At 43.5% G+C, this 18,658-nt stretch overlaps 1 protein-coding gene across 1 annotated transcript in view; it reads left to right on the top strand.

The window, feature by feature from the left end:
- STAT4 (signal transducer and activator of transcription 4) overlaps positions 1 to 18,658 on the top strand; it is a 247,053-nt gene that overhangs the window by 193,822 nt on the left and 34,573 nt on the right. The window contains exons 21-23 of the mRNA XM_063430167.1: positions 4,922 to 5,058; positions 10,049 to 10,240; positions 11,041 to 11,107. Of these exons, the coding sequence (XP_063286237.1) occupies positions 4,922 to 5,058; positions 10,049 to 10,240; positions 11,041 to 11,107 (396 nt within the window). The remainder of the gene's footprint in view (positions 1 to 4,921; positions 5,059 to 10,048; positions 10,241 to 11,040; positions 11,108 to 18,658) is intronic.

Below are 18,658 nucleotides of genomic sequence, written 5' to 3'. Positions count from 1 at the left end.
CCCCCCCATATGCCTCACTTCACTGATATTTAGGCTATCTCTGCCCCCCCCTATATGCCTCACTTCCCTGATCTGTAGGCTCTCTCTGCCCCCCCCCCCCCATATGCCTCACTTCACTGATCTCTAGGCTATCTCTGTGCCACCCCTCCCTCCCATATGCCTCACTTCACTGATCTCTAGGCTCTCTCTCCCCCCCCCCATATGCCTCACTTCCCTTATCTCTAGGCTCTCTCTGCCCCCCATATGCCTCACTTCCCTGATCTGTAGGCTCTCTCTGCCCCCCATATGCCTCACTTCCCTGATCTGTAAGCGCTCTCTGCCCCCCCCCATATGCCTCACTTCACTGATCTCTAGGCTACCTCTGCCCCCCCATATGCCTCACTTCCCTGATCTTTAGGCTCTCTCTGCCCCCCCCCCCCCATATGCCTCGCTTCACTGATCTCTAGGCTATCTCTGTGCCGCCCCTCCCTCCCATATGCCTCACTTCACTGATCTCTAGGCTATCTCTGCCCCCCCCCATATGCCTCACTTCACTGATAATTAGGCTATCTCTGTGCCACCCCTCCCTCCCATATGCCTCACTTCACTGATCTCTAGGCTATCTCTGCCCCCCATATGCCTCACTTCACTGATCTCTAGGCTATCTCTGCCCCCCCCCCCCCCATATGCCTCACTTCACTGATATTTAGGCTATCTCTGCCCCCCCTATATGCCTCACTTCCCTGATCTGTAGGCTCTCTCTGCCCCCCCCCATATGCCTCACTTCACTGATCTCTAGGCTATCTCTGTGCCACCCCTCCCTCCCATATGCCTCACTTCACTGATCTCTAGGCTATCTCTGCCCCCCCCCATATGCCTCACTTCACTGATCTCTAGGCTATCTCTGCCCCCCCCATATGCCTCACTTCACTGATCTCTAGGCTATCTCTGCCCCCCCATATGCCTCACTTCACTGATCTCTAGGCTATCTCTGCCCCCCCCCATATGCCTCACTTCACTGATATTTAGGCTATCTCTGCCCCCCCCCCCCATATGCCTCACTTCACTGATCTCTAGGCTATCTCTGCCCCCCCCCCCCATATGCCTCACTTCACTGATCTCTAGGCTTTCTCTGCCCCCCCATATGCCTCACTTCCCTGATCTCTAGGCTATCTCTGTACTCCCCCCCCCCCCATATGCCTCACTTCCCTGATCTATAGGCTCTCTCTGCCCCTATGCCTCACTTACCTGATCTGTAGGCTGTCTCTGCAGATTCAGTCAGAGAGAAGCTGGGATAAGATGCAGCTTCCTATACCAGTCTCTCTCCATACGCATCGCCACCTACTGGCTGGCGCCGGTATTGCACAGTTTTTTTTCAATCTCATACGAAAATTAGCAGAACAAGCTGAAAAATGCAGGGGCGGGGCAAGTGCCCCCGCTTCCCCCCTGAAGATGCCCATGATCTTAGATACACCTGGGTAAACCCTAAATCCAGGACTGTTAGGTGTCCCTTGAGGAGAGGGTTGACAAGTATATTAGTAGTAGAAGTATTTATATAGCACCAACATATTCAAGAGTGCCTTACAATAATGCACTTGGGATATAAAACAACAAGCATTGACATACAAAGTAGACGTGCACCAATGAAATTTTCGTTTTCTACGAAAGATTTCGTTTTAAATAAAAATTGAATTTGTCAATCCCGAATTTCGTCTTCAAACCATTCGTTTTCGGACGAAAATCGTTAAAAATGTGTTCGTTTTCATCCATTAGGACGAAAACAGCACTGCGCGTGCGCATAAAAAATAAAAAAATAAAAAGCAAGAAGGAAGCCGGCATCTCTACCATCTGTAAAAAAAAAGTATTACTACCCCCCCGCATTAAAGTCACTATGACCCCCATATTAATAAATGGGAGGTTAAATCCTCCTGAATGCCCCTACTCGCAGCATTGCTGCGAGTAGGGGCATGTCAACTAAACAGCGAGCAGCCAGTGGCTGCTCACTGTCATTACACACTAATTATAAATCAATATGGGGGTCACAATAGCCGCCCAGTCACTAGTGTTTTAAAATTTAGATTTAGGCGATATGCCCCTACTCGCGGCATGCTGCAAGTAGGGACATTGGGGAGGGTTTAACCTCATTTTATCAATATGGGGGTCCTATTGACCCCCATATTGATTTATATTTAGTTTTATGACAGCGAGCAGACACTGGCTGCTCGCTGTCATTTAAACTTACATAGAAGTGAGAGAGCTGGTAAGAGTACCGTGGGAAAAGTAGCTATTTAGATCTAAATAGCTACTTTTTCCTGTTGCAACATTGTTATAATTTTTCTATAACATTTTGTTACATGTATTCTCTCTTACCATAGCTCTCACTTCTATGTAAAATACTGATTTAAATGACAGCAGGCATCCACTGGCTGCTCGCTGTTTAGGTGACATGCCCCTACTACAGGGAGGGGGATGGCAGGATTTTACCTGTGCCAGCCCCCCCCCCCCCCTCCATTTATTGCACTAGTGACTGGGCAGTAATAGTTGTCCAGTCACTTGTAATTTTACATTTGTTTAGGCGATATGCCGCGAGTAGGGGCAATAGGGAGGATTTAATCTCTCTGTTATCAATATGGGGGTCAGAGTGACCCCCATATTGATTTATAATTAGTGTGTAATGACAGTGAGCAGCCACTGGCTGCTCGCTGTTTAGTTGACATGCCCCTACTCGAAGCAATGCCGCGAGTAGGGGCATTCAGGAGGATTTAACCTCCCATTTATTAATATGGGGGTCTTAGTAAACTTACAGGTACCTCTGACCTGTGTTTAGATTTGGTTTAGTGTGTTTTTACTCCGTGCTGTGGGGTTAATTATCCCGCAGCACGGAGTCCTGCCGGTGTGAAGTCTCCCGGTGCAGGGAGAGCTCATAGCCGCCAGTTTGGGGAGATTTAACCCGTGCAGGGAGACTCTTACAAGCACAGGTTAAGTCACTTAACGCGTGCTTGTAAGAGTCTCCCTGCATCCATGCACGGGTTAAATCTTAGATTGCAGGGAGATCCTGGGGATTAAGTTTTTACTCCGTGCTGTGGGGGTTAATTATCCCGCAGCACGGAGGCTATTTAAATAAACAAAAATGGAAACGAAAAGGTAATCATTCCACTTTCCTTTCGTTTCCATTATTGTATGTTGCTCTTTCGTTTACGTTTCTGCCGACGAATACGAAAACCACAGGAATTTCGTCCGAAAACGCTTTCGTTCGAAAACGAATGCACATGCCTAATACAAAGTAGCAGACAAATGACAGGACCAAAAGATGAGTTGTTAATGAATGTTTCCACAATTCTGAGATGCCATTAGTTTCCCCTAATACATGACTCACCATTATCAATCTTCTATATTACCATATTACTAAAAAAGAAATTGTAATTAGAAATAGGTTTATGACTCTTTAAAATTATGGAAACCTTGGGACATACTTGTCCCAGCAAGCACGATATTCGAGAAAGCAAGACTCCTGGGCAGCAGCTGCTCAAACACTTGTGGGCCGCAATCCCTCTCTTATTACTGAGGAAAGGAGTTGGGGAAAGAAAACAGAAATATAATATGTCTGTCAGCTCAAAATAAAATATTGCATAACAAAAACAAAATAAAATATTGCATAAATAGTGACAGCAGCACATTGCAGCTACTGCCCAAGAGTGGAATGCCAAATAATCTTGAGCAGGCCAGAACATGTCTCCAGAAACCCAAGATGGCATTATTTCCCTTAATGCCAGCTTCAGCATTGTGTATCTTTTATATTACATTTTTTTTTAAATTAGGGTTAGGGTTCAATCATCCTCAAGGCAGCACTATCGCATGATGTTATGTCACCAGTAAGTTTATTTTATTTTCTACATAATGCACTGAAAGAGTCACACATTTGAATCATCAAGACAACTAGGTGTTAAATTTGTAAAATATATAGTTATTGAAGTGAAAGCAGTATATAACTGAAATAGTTTTATACAATATATTTTTGAATTTCAAAATTTAGGTATTAATAGCCAAACTAAAAAAAGTCAGTTCTGTTTTTAGTCTGGCTATTTTGACCTTAAATTTGAAATTCACTTTTAATTCCCAGAAATTCTTACTATAGTGAATAACCCTAATGGTTACAAAACGAAAATGAAGAACACTTCTTTCCAATTTATATGACAATGCCTATCTAGGGTTGCACCGGTCTGGTCAGTAAAGGCCGGTATTTTTCTTTACTGAACTCTTAGAGAGTGGTAAAAGAAATGGAGCCACATGATCTACCTCTGTTATACGTGGCATGTACACACATTGCTATATATACACATTGACAGCCATAATAAAAACACAATGACAAACACTGCCAAACACTCACAGTATACACTCAATTAGACACAGTGTGCACATAGTACTTTACACACACTTAGACAAAGTATACACACAATAGCCCACTGCTATACACACACACAGCTATACACACAAACACACTTGGACGCAGTATATCTACACACCCATTTAGACAGTATACACAGAATAACACATTACTAAACACAGTATACACACCACACAATACTACACACACACTGAAACTTAGTATGCGCACACTGACAAACTGACAGAAAGAAACGCAGTGTACTATACATACACTGCTACACATGCTGAATGTTACACACACACTGTCAGACATAACACACACGTAGTAAGTTGTGTTTTAGTGATTTAGGTAATTTTCCCCTTTTCATTTTTTTTTCTTGTGTAATTTCATATGATGTTACATCTGGTTACAGTATGTCCTGCATGCCCAGTATGTCACACATATATAATTCATTATACAAATTAGCTTGGTCTGTATTTTATTTACTCAACATTATCATAAAATTAGTATATTCTATTTATATGGCCTATAACAGTGATGACAATTCTGTTGCAGATGCATCATGGGATTTGTAAGCAAGGAGAGAGAACGTATCTTATTAAAGGACAAGATGCCTGGAACATTTCTTCTGAGGTTTAGTGAAAGCCACTTAGGGAGCATTACATTTACATGGATGTATCAGTCAGAAAATGGCAAGTATAATTAAAACATATATTTCAGATTCACTCACTTCACCCTTTATTATCAGTGGCCCTGTCACGTATTTTATCTAGCAAGGATAATAATCTTTTCTAAACTTATATTGGTTGTTTTTTTTTTTTTTATTCTTCCCTCAACCTGTATTTTTTTCCCCCTTTTCTCCACCCTCTGTTTTCTTGTTCTTACTCTTCACATCCTCATCAGAATATGTTACTGCTTGTGCATTACATTTTAAGCCTGTGTACATTATGTCTTTACTTGGGACTGGATTATTCTGACGCTACTTTTTAAAGCTAAAACTTTGTTGGGTTCTCTTGATTGTTCCTGTATTGTCTTTTTTTGAAACGTTTAACCCCTTAAGGACCAAACTTCTGGAATAAAAGGGAATCATGACATGTCACACATGTCATGTGTCCTTAAGGGGTTTATATAGAATGTAAAAATAAGAGATATCTTTAGTAGAGTGCATGGCTCCTGAGGGTACACAGTGTTAATACTGTGTATCCCTTTCAATAGTACCTTAAAGATATGGAGAGCCACGTGAGCTTACCAGCAAATGCAGACAGGGGCGGACTGACCGGTCGGGCATTTCGGACATGGTCCGAGGGCCCAGCCGGGAGGGGGGCCTGCCATCAGTGGGCCCGGCAGCAGGACCAGATTGGCCCACCGGGGCTAAGCAAGTAGGTGCCACCGTGTGGCCGGTCCGGTGGCACACTCTAAGGGGGAGGAGCATGTCTCTCTCTCTCATGCTCCTTTGCGGTTCCCACATCCTGTGCTGGGAATTGTGGGAACCGCAAAGGAGCATGAGAGAGAGACATGCTCCTCCCTCCTTCCGTCCTCAGCGTTAGTGACAGGACAGGAGTGCCGCCAGACCGGCGAGGCTGCCACCCGGCCCAGCAGCTCCAGCGTGGAACGCGGCCGGCCCCCTCTGACTTCTGTCGGTAAATGGGAGGGGGGAAAATAAAACAGAGAGGGGGAAGAAGGAAGAAAGAGGCAGTGGGAGAATAGAGAGACACGGGGAGGAGGGAGAAAGACAGAGGGGGAAGAATGAGACACAGGGGGAGAAAGAGGGGGAATAGAGAGATGGGGAGGGGGGAGAAAGAGACAGAGGGGGAAGAATGAGACACAGGGGGGAGAAAAAGGGGGAATAGAGAGATGGGGAGGGGGAGAAAGAGACAGACACAGGGCGAGAAAGAGGGGAAATAGAGAGACTGGGAAGGGGGGAGAAAGAGACAGAGAGGAAGAGAGATGTGGGGGAGAGAGAGACACAGGGAAAGGGGGGAGAAAGAAACAGTGGAAGAGAGAGGCACAGGGAGAAAGGAGAGAGACACACAAGGGGAGGGGGAGAAAGAGGCAGAGGGGTAAGAGAGACTGGGAAGGAGAGGGGAGACATGGACACAGGAGCAGTGAGGGGAGAAAGAAACATACAGAGGGACTGGGGGGAGACAAAAAGGCACACAGAAGGGCTGTATATATCACTGGTGGATCCAGGGGGGCAACGGGGCAATTGCCCCCCCCCTCCCCCCTCCTTTGTCCGCAGGCACCATGCGGGCAGCCGGCAGGGGAGGGAGGAAGAGAGGACCCGGGAGCTCAGCCTGCAGCTCCTCTGGGTCCTTCTTGCGCGAGCACAGAACGTTGCCGCGGTTACTACGGCAACGTTACGGCTCTTGCAAAAGTAAACTCTAGCCCTGGAGCTACGGGCTACAGTTCACTCTCAACACTGTTACCACCAGGGATTCCTGGTGGTCGCAGTGGTGAGAGTGAACTCTAGCCCCATAAACACACTGCCCCCACACACACACCATACACACTGCCCCCACACACCATACACATTCAGACACTGCCCCCCATACACACACACTGCCCCCACACACACCATACACATTTACACACATTGCCTCACACACACACACACTGCCCATCCATACACACACAACCCCCCATACTAACATTGCCACACACATACACAGCCCTCTCATACACACATTGCCCCACACACCCTACACATTCACACACTACACCCCCTCACACACACGGAACCTTTCACACACACTGCACCCCTCACACATTGCACCACTGCTCCTATACCCTACTACAACCCCATATCCCAGCAGACCCCAGGTAAGTTGTCAAACTGTTCTTAAACGGTTTGACTACTTACTCTGGGAGGGGGACCCGGCCCTTCTGGCACCATAACCACTACACAGAGCAGTAGTGGTTATTGTGCATGGATTATTTCTTTAAATAATCTACAAGTGCCCCAGTAGCCAGCAAACCAGCCAGCCCACAGGCCGGCTGGCCAGCCAGCCAGCCCACAGGCTGGCCAGTAGCCAGCCAGCCAGCCCACAGGCTGGCCAGTAGCCAGACAGCCTGCCCACAGCCACCAGTTAGCCCACAGGCCAGTAGCCAGCCCACAGGCCTACAGCAGGCCACAGGCTTACAGACAGCAAGCCCACAGCCTGCCAGTCGTAGCCAGCAAGCCACAGCCTGCCAGCCGCAGCCAGCCAGCCGCAGCCTGCAAGCCCACAGCCTGCCAGTCGTAGCCAGCAAGCCACAGCCTGCCAGCCGCAGCCAGCAAGCCACAGCCTGCCAGCCAGCAAGCCACAGCCTGCCAGCCGCACAGACTGCCAGCCAGCAACAGTAATTAAGGTAAGAGAAGCCAACTTGGCCTAGCTATCAGCGAGCTATGTTGTGTTGCTATATTGTGAATAGGAACCAGAATGTTGGAGAGACCCCCCTCCATGCCCCACTAGACTCCATTGTAGTCTCTAATGGGGCCTGGAGGAGATTCTTTCTAACAAACTCTCTAAAGGACACTGAGAGCCTCTGCTAGAATGACCCCCCCCTCCATGGCCCATTAGCCCTCAATTGTAGTCTATACTGGGGCCTGGAGGCGACTGTTTCCAGCAGAGGCTATCTAATGGACGCTGAGATGGCCTCTGTTAGAAAGACCCCCTTCCAAGCCTATTAGACTCCATTGTAGTTTCTAATGGGGCCTGAAGGGGATTCTTTCTAACACACTCTCTAAAGGACACTGAGATAGCCTCTGCTAGAAAGACCCCCTCCATGGCCCATTAGCCCTCATTTGTAGTCTCTACTGGGGCCTCAAAGGGATTATTGCACTTTTGTTCCTTGTGTCTAAAGATTGTGTAGGGTGTGGCTGGAGGCGGTGCATGGAGGCGGGACAAGGGTGGTGCTTGCTGCAGAGTATGGGTGGGGCCTGTAAGGGGGCTCTTGATTTATTTTGCCTGGGGGCCCTGAGGGTTCTCAGTCCGCCCCTGAATGCAGAACTGTACAAGGACCATTTATTAAAGGAGCAATCTAACTTTCAAAATAAATATAGTGATGATTCATTTGAAAGTGTATTAAAAATAATTGTATCCTAATATGTAACATAATATATCAAATAATCAGCCACTCCTATGAAAATTGAGCACAAAATGTAACCACAAGATTATAAAAGAGATGGAGGGTGCTAATAGTAAGTAAAAAAAAAAAAATTATTCTTTCACCTGATATTTTACAAAAAATACTGTTAAACATTATTTAATTTATATCATAAAACTAAAATCAAACATAGTGACCACTATGTACCGATAAAAATACCAATTATTGCAATTAAATAAATTTACCAATAATACCAGCAATGAAACAAAGTATCTAAAATAAATTACTATAGCCCGCAGCAGCAGTAACCAAATAGTGTGCACATACATATTTATAAATATATATTTTTTTTATTCCTCCACCTAAACTACAAGACATGATAATCCAATTCCTCATTGAAACCTTTTGGACTCAGCACCTTCCATTTATATAATTTTAGAGTGTTCTTTAGTACTTTTGGGGACATACCCTCCCCAGTAAAACCAGAAAATGCTGTTAGAATCACTGGTAGTACAACATCAGGCAATCCTCCTGACAGTCACTCCCAGTCATCTGAGATCATCCTGATTGATGATCTCTGGCTCAATCAAATGCTTCTCATAGAGAGGTATTATGGGCAATCACCATGCTCAGCCAATCGGATACTTGTCTTAGAGAAGCATTGAATGCACTGTTTCTATATGAGGAAAATTCACAGCATTCGGCATTGACAAACATGATGACTTTCAATAAATGAAGGTCTTCAATGAGGAAGTGCCTCTAGTGACTATCAGCCTGACAGCCACTAGAGGCATGTTTAGTGACAAAGTAAATATTGGCGTTTCTTTGAAGCCGCAGTGTTTTATATTGCCAGAAAAAAAGAGACTTGATCTAGCCAACACAGCTACTTTACTAATGTTACATAGTTACATAGTTACATAGCTGAAAAGAGACTTGCGCCCATCAAGTTCAGCCTTCCTCACATATGTTTTTGCTGTTGATCCAAAAAAAGGCAAAAAACCTAGTCTGAAGCGCTTCCAATTTTGCAACAAACTAGGAAAAAATTCCTTCTTGAAGTGGTTTTGGTGCTTATTGTGTCCCTGTAATAGCAGTGACAGCATAACATAGATCTTGCTAAGCATGGCTATGTTTAAACATGACATATGTACCAGTTCTGGTACATCTATTTAAAGTTGTACTTAAGGATGAGGGAAAAAACTGAAACAGGGGCACATATTAGTAAAACATGTTCAACATTTTACCATCTCCCAGAAGCAGTTCTCCCAACAATTAACCTATTCCTGCCACTTGCAGTGCGCGCAAGAAAAAATGAAAAAGTCCAGGCATCTGAATAACTCAAATTATAGATTAATATGTACATGGAGTTATATATTCAAATCAACTATTTTCTACCTACAATTTACAATTCCCTTTTCAATTCCCTGCACTCACGATTTTGAATACTAATCTGGATACTAATGCAAAGAATTCAAACCGGTTATTTTTCATGTTTGTACTTGCATGACATATATGTAACAAATCTGTGATTCGAATAAATGTATAACTGTTTTACTTTAGATAATTTAACAATAGTCTCTTCCCTTTTATTATTGTTAGGAGAAGTCAGGTTCCACTCGGTAGAGCCATACAATAAAGGTCGACTAAACGCTCTTCCTTTTCCTGATATCCTTCGAAATTACAAAGTTATAGAGGCTGAAAATGCTCCTGAAAACCCACTGAAGTACCTATATCCAGACATCCCAAAAGACAAAGCTTTTGGAAAACATTATAATAGCCAGGAGACAGAAAGTAAGTAATCTTTACTTGAGCTAAGTCTCACCAATGTCAAGACTGACTGTTATTTGCTAAAGTGTGAATTGTGGGGAATATGAAGTGAATTCGATGTGAATTGGATAATTTTGGCCAAAATAGAAGCATCAGGGCCCAGATTTCAGCCATCCGGCGGTGTTCATGACGGCTGAAATCTGATTTAAATTTAGGCCCGTTTGAGGGCCTTGATTGTAAAATATAGACATTGCTAAATAGTGTAAACAATGTCTGGATTTTCCAGACTAAATGGCCCTGTATGCAGTCATATGGTTTTGCACCATACAAACTTTAGTGTATAACTCCATTAGTGTCGAACTGCTTGAAAAAGGTTTAACTCTGAATGGAGGGATGTTGCCAGAGGTTTCCAGGAATTTTAACCAATTCAATGAGATTAAATTGTTATACTGGCTACAATGTCCCTTTAAACATCTTCTTATGTCTTCTACTGAAATGACTCAGCAATCTAAAGTGCCCTTTGAAAAGAGAAAGCAATGAGACGCTGCTGCTTTGAACAATATAATGTTCGTAGAAGTCACATTTTGATTCATTCGGGAAATGGGATAGATTTTTGGCTTTATAACATACTTAGAAAATAAATGTGATTGGCCAATTATACATTACTGCTTTAACCCCTTAAGAACACAACTTCTGGAATAAAAGGGAATCACGACGGACTATATCCGTCATGTGTCCTCAAGTTAAACTACATAACTCTGTCACATGCTGGATGTTTTTGTCTATGTGAAGTCATGTAAACACTGAGTTCCTTTTCATAATAGCCTCAAGACCCACAGAAAATGGAGACAAAGGCTATGTTCCATCAGTTTTTGTTCCTATGTCCAAACTGTAAGTAAATACTATTCCATTCTAACCATTTTTCTTTACTTGGATACATAAAATATCATATTGTTATAAGCCTCTTTTGAATTATAAAATACAAATTAATGTCTGGCAAATAACAATGCTAAAGAAATTAGAAACTATTTTCAAATAAAGAAGAAAAAACATAGTCTTAAACCCATGTAATTCAACTACCAGGGATTTGACGTTCATTGAAGTGAGCCTGTCATGAGAGATTCACATTTGTAGACAATATATTGCTATCCAATCATTAAAAATATACAATGAACTTTACGTTAATAAAATACTTACCTCTCCAGTACTTCACAGCCATTTTGATAACACAAGCTGTAATACCAACTTCCGCTCTCTCTTACGTCCACCAACGTATCTAATGGGCCCAGCTTGGGAAGCACAGAACACCTTCCCTTCAAGGCTGACAAGATAGCTTCATTTCCTTTGGCCAGAAATTATCTCATCTATTAGAACACATTGCCATGCATGTGACCTTAGACTACCATTAACATGGGGGAAAGGATGGGGCAGATGCTTACTGACATGGAGAGGGGAAACTGTGATACTGGTGTAGGCAGGGGTAGAATGTGATACTTGAACTGAAGGAGATAAGTAGGGTCCAAATGGGACAAGAGTAAGTAGTCAATAGCTACCAATTGCAGGGTAAAGGGGGATATGAAAAGGGCTATAGAGAGTGGTTATAGAGTTTAATTTTGGGTTCAAGTCCCCAAAACACCCCTGATGCATGGCTCTCTAACAGTGTCAGAACATGTGAGAAAGGAAGAATTATTATTATTGTTATAAATATTATTCTAACTATCCACTTTTAATAATATATTAATTATAATTATCCAATATTTTTGGCCAATTTTATTTAATTTTTTTTATTTAATGCTAATTGGAATTCAAGCAGCCAAATCTGATATATAAGTCTAAGGAATCATAAAAAAACACCAATAAGTGTGCATTGAAAGAACATTTATTAGCCTTTGTTAAATATCCCACCTGCCATGCTGTGGGTGAGGGCATTATTATTATCATTGCCATTTATATAGTTCAAACAGATTCTGTAGCGCTTTACAATATTATAAGAGGGGGGTGTCACCCCTAGAGTGCATAATTTGTTATTGCACGATGGAATATTATCCTTTAATGTAATTTGTGTAGTGCCTGCCTGGTAGATATGTAATATTGTCAAGGTCAAAAGGGGTTAATTTGATTGTATGAAAGGTCAGACGACAGAAGGGGAAATGTAAATTGTATAGGAATGTGAAAAATGTATTATCCTATGAATGGATCCTGTGATTACTCAAAGGCTCTGCAAGGTGTGAGATTCTACACTGGAAAAGCCTGAATGTCTGGCTCAGCCATATGGCCTGTACTTCTTAAGTGATGAGTCAATCTCTTTGATATGTCAATGGCCATTAGCCTTGTTCCAGTATCATATCTAAAAGGATTTTTTTTTTAATTTACCCACAGAATAATAATTTAGCCAAATTTTTGTTTTATTTTGAATGTGACAAGCGCCATCTTCTAAACAAGCCTAAACATGATTGGCATAACTTAACTATAGGGGAAGGAATTGTGATGCCCGCCATATTGGGTAGCAAGTAAGGTGTGCGACATGTATAGAATGGGAAAATAAAATTCATAGATGCAATTATTATTATTTCTGTGGCCGGTACATAAGAGAAGATAGAACCAAATGTTTCCATTTGGATTGATGCTGGTCTGGAACACAAGGGGGTTGTCACTCATTATCTCTATAGATACACCTTAACTCCACCTCTAGACCAGTCGTGGTAATCCACAGGGTACATATCCAATGATACTGAAATGTCTGTGTACTTGCTTGGGACCAAAATCTAATTTTGCATAAGTCACCATCTTCCAGAGACCCCCTGGGCAGAAGTTTTACTTTGAAAACCTTAGTGAGTAAGTGTTTAGGACTTCTGTTATTTTATTTTATCCATTTTGTTTTTATCTGTTGTTGGTGTAAGTAATTAGTTTTTTCATCTATTTTTTTGTATGCACTGTTACTATTTTTTTGCTCATAATAAATATTATTTTATTAAGTTCTGCCTTTGTCTGGTTAAGAATCACGTTACATGAAGAGACTGATTAGTATTTTGCAAATGCTTAGATATTGTGCTAAGTTGTATTTGGCGAGTTTTTATTATTGATTTACCTGGGGGTCCAAGGCACCCCATTTATAAATTGTCTTGGTGGTGGCAGCGTTAAAATAGTAATAGTTGTATTTTTACGTTTAAGTGTGGGTGCATGTTAAGGGGGATTTTGTCATTATTTCCGGTCTAGTGCAGACAAATAGTGAACTTTAACCCTTTCACCACCACAACTACGTCACTTACACTCTTGAAGTAGGGTGCGTTTGTTACAGGGGGGATTTAACTATAAACAGGATAATTACAAGAAAACTTACAAGAATGATGGGTTGAAGTGGACCCTGCTCAGACGAGCTTACAGTCTATAGGAGGTGAAGTATAAAACACAATAGGACAGGAGATAGCGGGAGTGAATCAGAGCTGGAGGAGAGAGTAGAGTGCAGCCCTTTAAGAAAGAGCAAGATGTATGTGAGGTAGAGGTTTATTAGAGCATGTCCAAAAAATGTGAGTAGTCATTAAAATGAGCTGATTAAATTATCAGAACCCAACTGCCGCTAATAAAATACAGGGGGAGACCTAGAAAATATGAAATAATAGCAGATGGACAGATCGACGAGTACTAAATTAAATAAAAAAGAAGGGTAGGGAGGTGGTCATTGTTTAAATAAACAAGAAGACTTATTATCCCGGGCCATCTTTTTAATAATTCTAATAATTATTTATAATAAATTAATAAAGGGGTGGCAACCTAGTTTCCCCTTCAACTCCCACTTACAGGTGGCAGGTGGGGCTATAGAGAATTAAGACTTAGTGTCAGAGGACTCTAATTGGCTACAGGATGCATTAAGGGAGTAGGCAGGCCAGTGGAGGCAATGTTAGATCTGGGCAATGTTCTGCAAACCTTGGATCCTGGCATTCATTTGGATGTTACTTTGACACGTACCACATACCTAGAAATTGTTGTAGACACATACACCCTTTCATGGCGATGGTGTTCCCTGATAATAGCAGGATAATGCACTCTGCTACACTGCAAACAATGTTCAAGAACATGACAAAAAGAGTTCAAGGTGTTGCCTTGGCCTCAAAATTTCCCAGATCTGAATCTGGTTCAGCATCTGTGGTATATGCTCAAACAACAAATCCGATCTATGGAGGCCCCACCTCGAAATTTGCTGGACCTAATGGAACTGCTACTAATGCCTTGATACCACAGGACACATTAACCGGTCTTGTGGAGCCCATGCTCCAAAGCGTAAGTGCTGTTTTGGCTGCACAAGAGGGACCTACACAATATTAGGCATGTGGTTTTAATGTTGCGGGTGATCAGTGTATACATCGGTTTCCGTTAAGCTTTTATAGACAGAAATTTAATCAATCAGAACCAATAAGTGGCTTATTGGGAGCTGATAAACTGCTAATAAATATTATTAAAACCATGGTTGCATACATTAGGTACATACGTCAGTAAAATGGAAAGTCTGTAGTGGACCCAAGAACTCTAATAACTACCCAACTGGTAATGCTAAAATATAGCTAAAGATAGCTGCAGTAATCATGGTTAAAATATTTAAAAATCGGGGGCGGGGCCTGACCGGGGAGCTGAGCAGACACGCTTTCTGTGAGCTCCCGAGTCTGGGCCCGGTTTTCAGCGGCAAACGGAGGAAAACTCACCCGAATCGGTCCATCAACCCACCGCAACTGCTACTGTAAAAACAGGGGTACAGAAGGACACCTCGCAAGCATGCAAACCCGCTGGGAATCCGGACCGGGAACTCGGGGCCTACGCCGCATGGTGGATGGGAGAGGCGGCCGCTCTCCCGACCCTCCAACACAGGCGGCACCCGAAGCATCGGGCCTACCAAACCCCCCCCCTAGGACCAGGGGGGTTATCCTGGTCCACACAAGCGTGTACCTTAAGCCTACACTGAACGCAATGGTTGAAGACAGCCAACAGCGTGGAACAAAGATGGCGGACGTGCTCCCTGAACAGGGGCGCAAACTGCATAAAATGGCGGATGATCGGCCGAGCTCGGCAGAAGGCATGCTACAATGCCTTGACAAATTGTTCGAACAGTTCTGGCAGAAGATTGAGGATCGGGAGCGGCACTCACATCCCCACCAACAGAAGAGGAGGCGAAGCGAGGGGAACCGCAAAACGCCTGGGTCTTCCACGGGTAAGGCACCCCCCAAAGCGCCCCCCAAAGCACCAGGGCACTATCAGCCTAACTTACCGAGACGAAAAACCGCTCCGGTAACAATCGCAAAGCACACCCAACGGCGACAGGGTCGCAACACTCGTGTCCAGAAGCGGACCACTCCGGACCCCCACAGCATTTCAGCAGAAAGGGACATGACGCTTCCAATAGCCAGGCTCCATGGATTCCGAACATGGCCCCCCCAACAGACATGGAGGGAGAGAGGAAACAAACCGGCACACCTATCCCAAACATCGGCACCCAAAGACTCCCCCAGAACTCTGAGCCGAGGCATTGGCTGACTTTAACATTCCACCCTGGGAGCGGTACCCGTAAAACTTGGGACATATCTCCTGGTGCTGTATCTCCATACCAGCGCTGATGATGCCATTAAACTGGTTTACTGTCTTGTTATGTTAAAACCGATGTTTTCTTTACATGCCTTTATGTGTATGCATTCCATGACACTTTGGGATAGCCCAAGGGGTTGCTTGACTGGTATCAGTGTAGTAGCCTTGAGAACGATCCTTATAATATGTTTTTATATACCTGTGATACACTATTTTGATTCAACTGTGTCATACATTTGCCCATACTGATGAACAGCCATGCAGGAAACCATTTAAAAGCTTGTAACCAGCTAGGATAACATAAGCTACTAACGTGTAATATTATCTTGTATCATACATATACTGAGGAATTTCATTAGCTACCATAAGCCTGTTCTTACCGCTATAGAAAAACTAGAAGATCTTATAATCTACAGTATGCCTATAGCATGATGTAAGCTCGTTTATAATTATAAAATTAGTGCATTGTACTACAATACCCTAATGCTTTCTATGTCACTCACTTTCTGTTTTGAATGTGCATGCGGATTGCCTTTGGGGTACCACGTGCCTGATTGTTATCACCATATGCACTGCAAAAATAAAGAATTAAAAAAAAAAAAAAATATTTAAAAATCTGTCCATAAACATCAGCCAAACATTCGATAAAGTGGAGAACAGCTGTATTGTATTATTGAGGAGACATATGATATTAATAGAGGATTTGTAATGGGGGTTCAGGCATTGACATGGACAGACTTATGGTCAATATGGAAAACCGGAGTGGCAGGACAGCTAGTTTAACTAGTCTGGAAGACATCTTTTAGAACAATAGAGTAACTTCCTGCTGGTAAAACACTGACATGGCTATTCACTAAAGTGAGACTGCAATATCCGGACATTGTTAACACAATTAAACAATGTCCAGATTTAGCATTCATGCCTGAATTTGGTCCCGATCTCAGCTGGACCGCACAGCATCAACATCTGATATCCGAACCTGAATGCTTTAAATCTGGGCCCGGTTATAAAAAAAAAAAACAAATCAGAACAATTTGCACATTGGAAGTACTAGCTATCGAAAAGGGTAAGGGGTAAACTAGTGTAACTGTTTAGTGAACAAAAAGGGAGGGAAATGGACACTAAATGGACACAATGGACACTAAAGACATAAAAAGTCCAGCTACATATACTAAAATGTGATGGGAGTGAGCGCAGGACTTTGTTTTTTGCATTTGTATTCACTTTTTGTATCACACAGCTAGGTTACAATGCTGCCGCCCATCCCATGTGTTTCCTATTAAGGGTTAACAAGTATATAGGGGTGTATATAAAACATACCCCTTTCTGTCTCAATAGAGATATTTTTGCCAGAAGCTCAAGGAAGCAAGGTAAAGGGTCAGAGTAGGACCCGTCTAGGGAGGGTCTGCCTTGACATTGGCAGGCGGGCATTCCCTCCAGTGGCCATTGGAGTAATTAAATAGGGATTAAGAGAGTGCAGGTAACTTTTTTTCTTTTGTTTTTTTCTTTGTTTTTTACTATATGTATTAGCTGATGTGTACTGTAGTCATTGCAGCCGCCCAGGAGTGATAGGAGTGAGGACAGGACTTTTCTATTTGTATTTATATACTAAAATGTACCAACAATTTTAAACCTCTACTGACAGGTAGCTACAGTATCTGGGCTCAGGGCCACAGACACAGACGGACAGTAATCTCTACAAACGAGGCTGGCCTCCAAAAGTCTAAAAAGTCTGTTGATAGTTTGTGGTGAGATGGCATGCTAGTTTCAGGAATGTCCATAAAAAGATGGAGATAGGTTCCATTAAAAAGTTATTAAACTCCAGTCAAGCTGACACTTAAAAACCTTTATGACCCGACTCACAGGAGCCCGTGGCGACTTAACACTACACTCCTGACAGACAACAGATTCACCGCAGAACTGAACACGGAAATAACACACTACTTTCATGAAAACTACAATGCGGACACGACACGCAATACTCTATGGCAAGCCCACAAATCCATGATAAGAGGGCTACTGATAAAGCGAGCCTCCTATTTAAAAATAAAATCTCAATCACAACTCCTAACATACCAGACAGACCTTCAGCGTGCCACGACACAAAACCAAATCACACCCACACAGGAGCTGCGGGTACAAATCGCACAACTACAAGACGCATACATCAGATATCCCTAGACCAAGTAGGGTACCGCTTGAAAAAACTCAAAGCACAGAACTACACGCAGGGCAACAAAGCAAGCAAGCTGCTCGCTCAGAGACTTAGGACACAACTAGCAGCTCAAAAAATAGCAAACATGGGGGGGCGGAGCCAAGCTACTGAGCTGAGCGGCCGCACGAGCGACGAGCTCCGGGGTAAAACACCCGAAAACCGGCGACAATCGGCCACTACAGCCGCAAAACGCCAACCAAATCACCCCTAACAAATATGGGCAGGAAGTCCAAGAAGCTGAAGCCCGAAAAACACAAACCGGGCGCCAGTATAGGCGATTTGTTCCGCCAAGCATATGGAACGCATGGTCCCAAGATGGCCGCCGCCATGGGGGACTTCTATGACTCCGAGGAGCTATCCCCAGATGAGGAGGGAGATGGGCAAATTCTGCTAAGACAACCCCCCCAGAGGTCTACAACTAATGATCCTGTGACAGCATCTATGCTGGAGAACATGTTGGGGGCCCTGCAGAAATCTATACAGGCGGATGTGGCCTTACTCCGCACGGACATCACAGGCCTGGTAGGCCGCATAGGCGCGGTGGAATCCACCACGGAACACCTGAACCAAATGGTGGCCCAACTTCAATTAGAAGTGCAGGCACTCACCAAACGTCAGACTGCCTCCGATCTCCGATTCGCCGCATTAGAGGACTC

This window comes from Pelobates fuscus, chromosome 8, assembly GCF_036172605.1.
Source record: "Pelobates fuscus isolate aPelFus1 chromosome 8, aPelFus1.pri, whole genome shotgun sequence".
Taxonomy (NCBI): Eukaryota; Metazoa; Chordata; class Amphibia; order Anura; family Pelobatidae; genus Pelobates; species Pelobates fuscus.
This window is presented reverse-complemented; position numbering and strand designations above follow the sequence as displayed.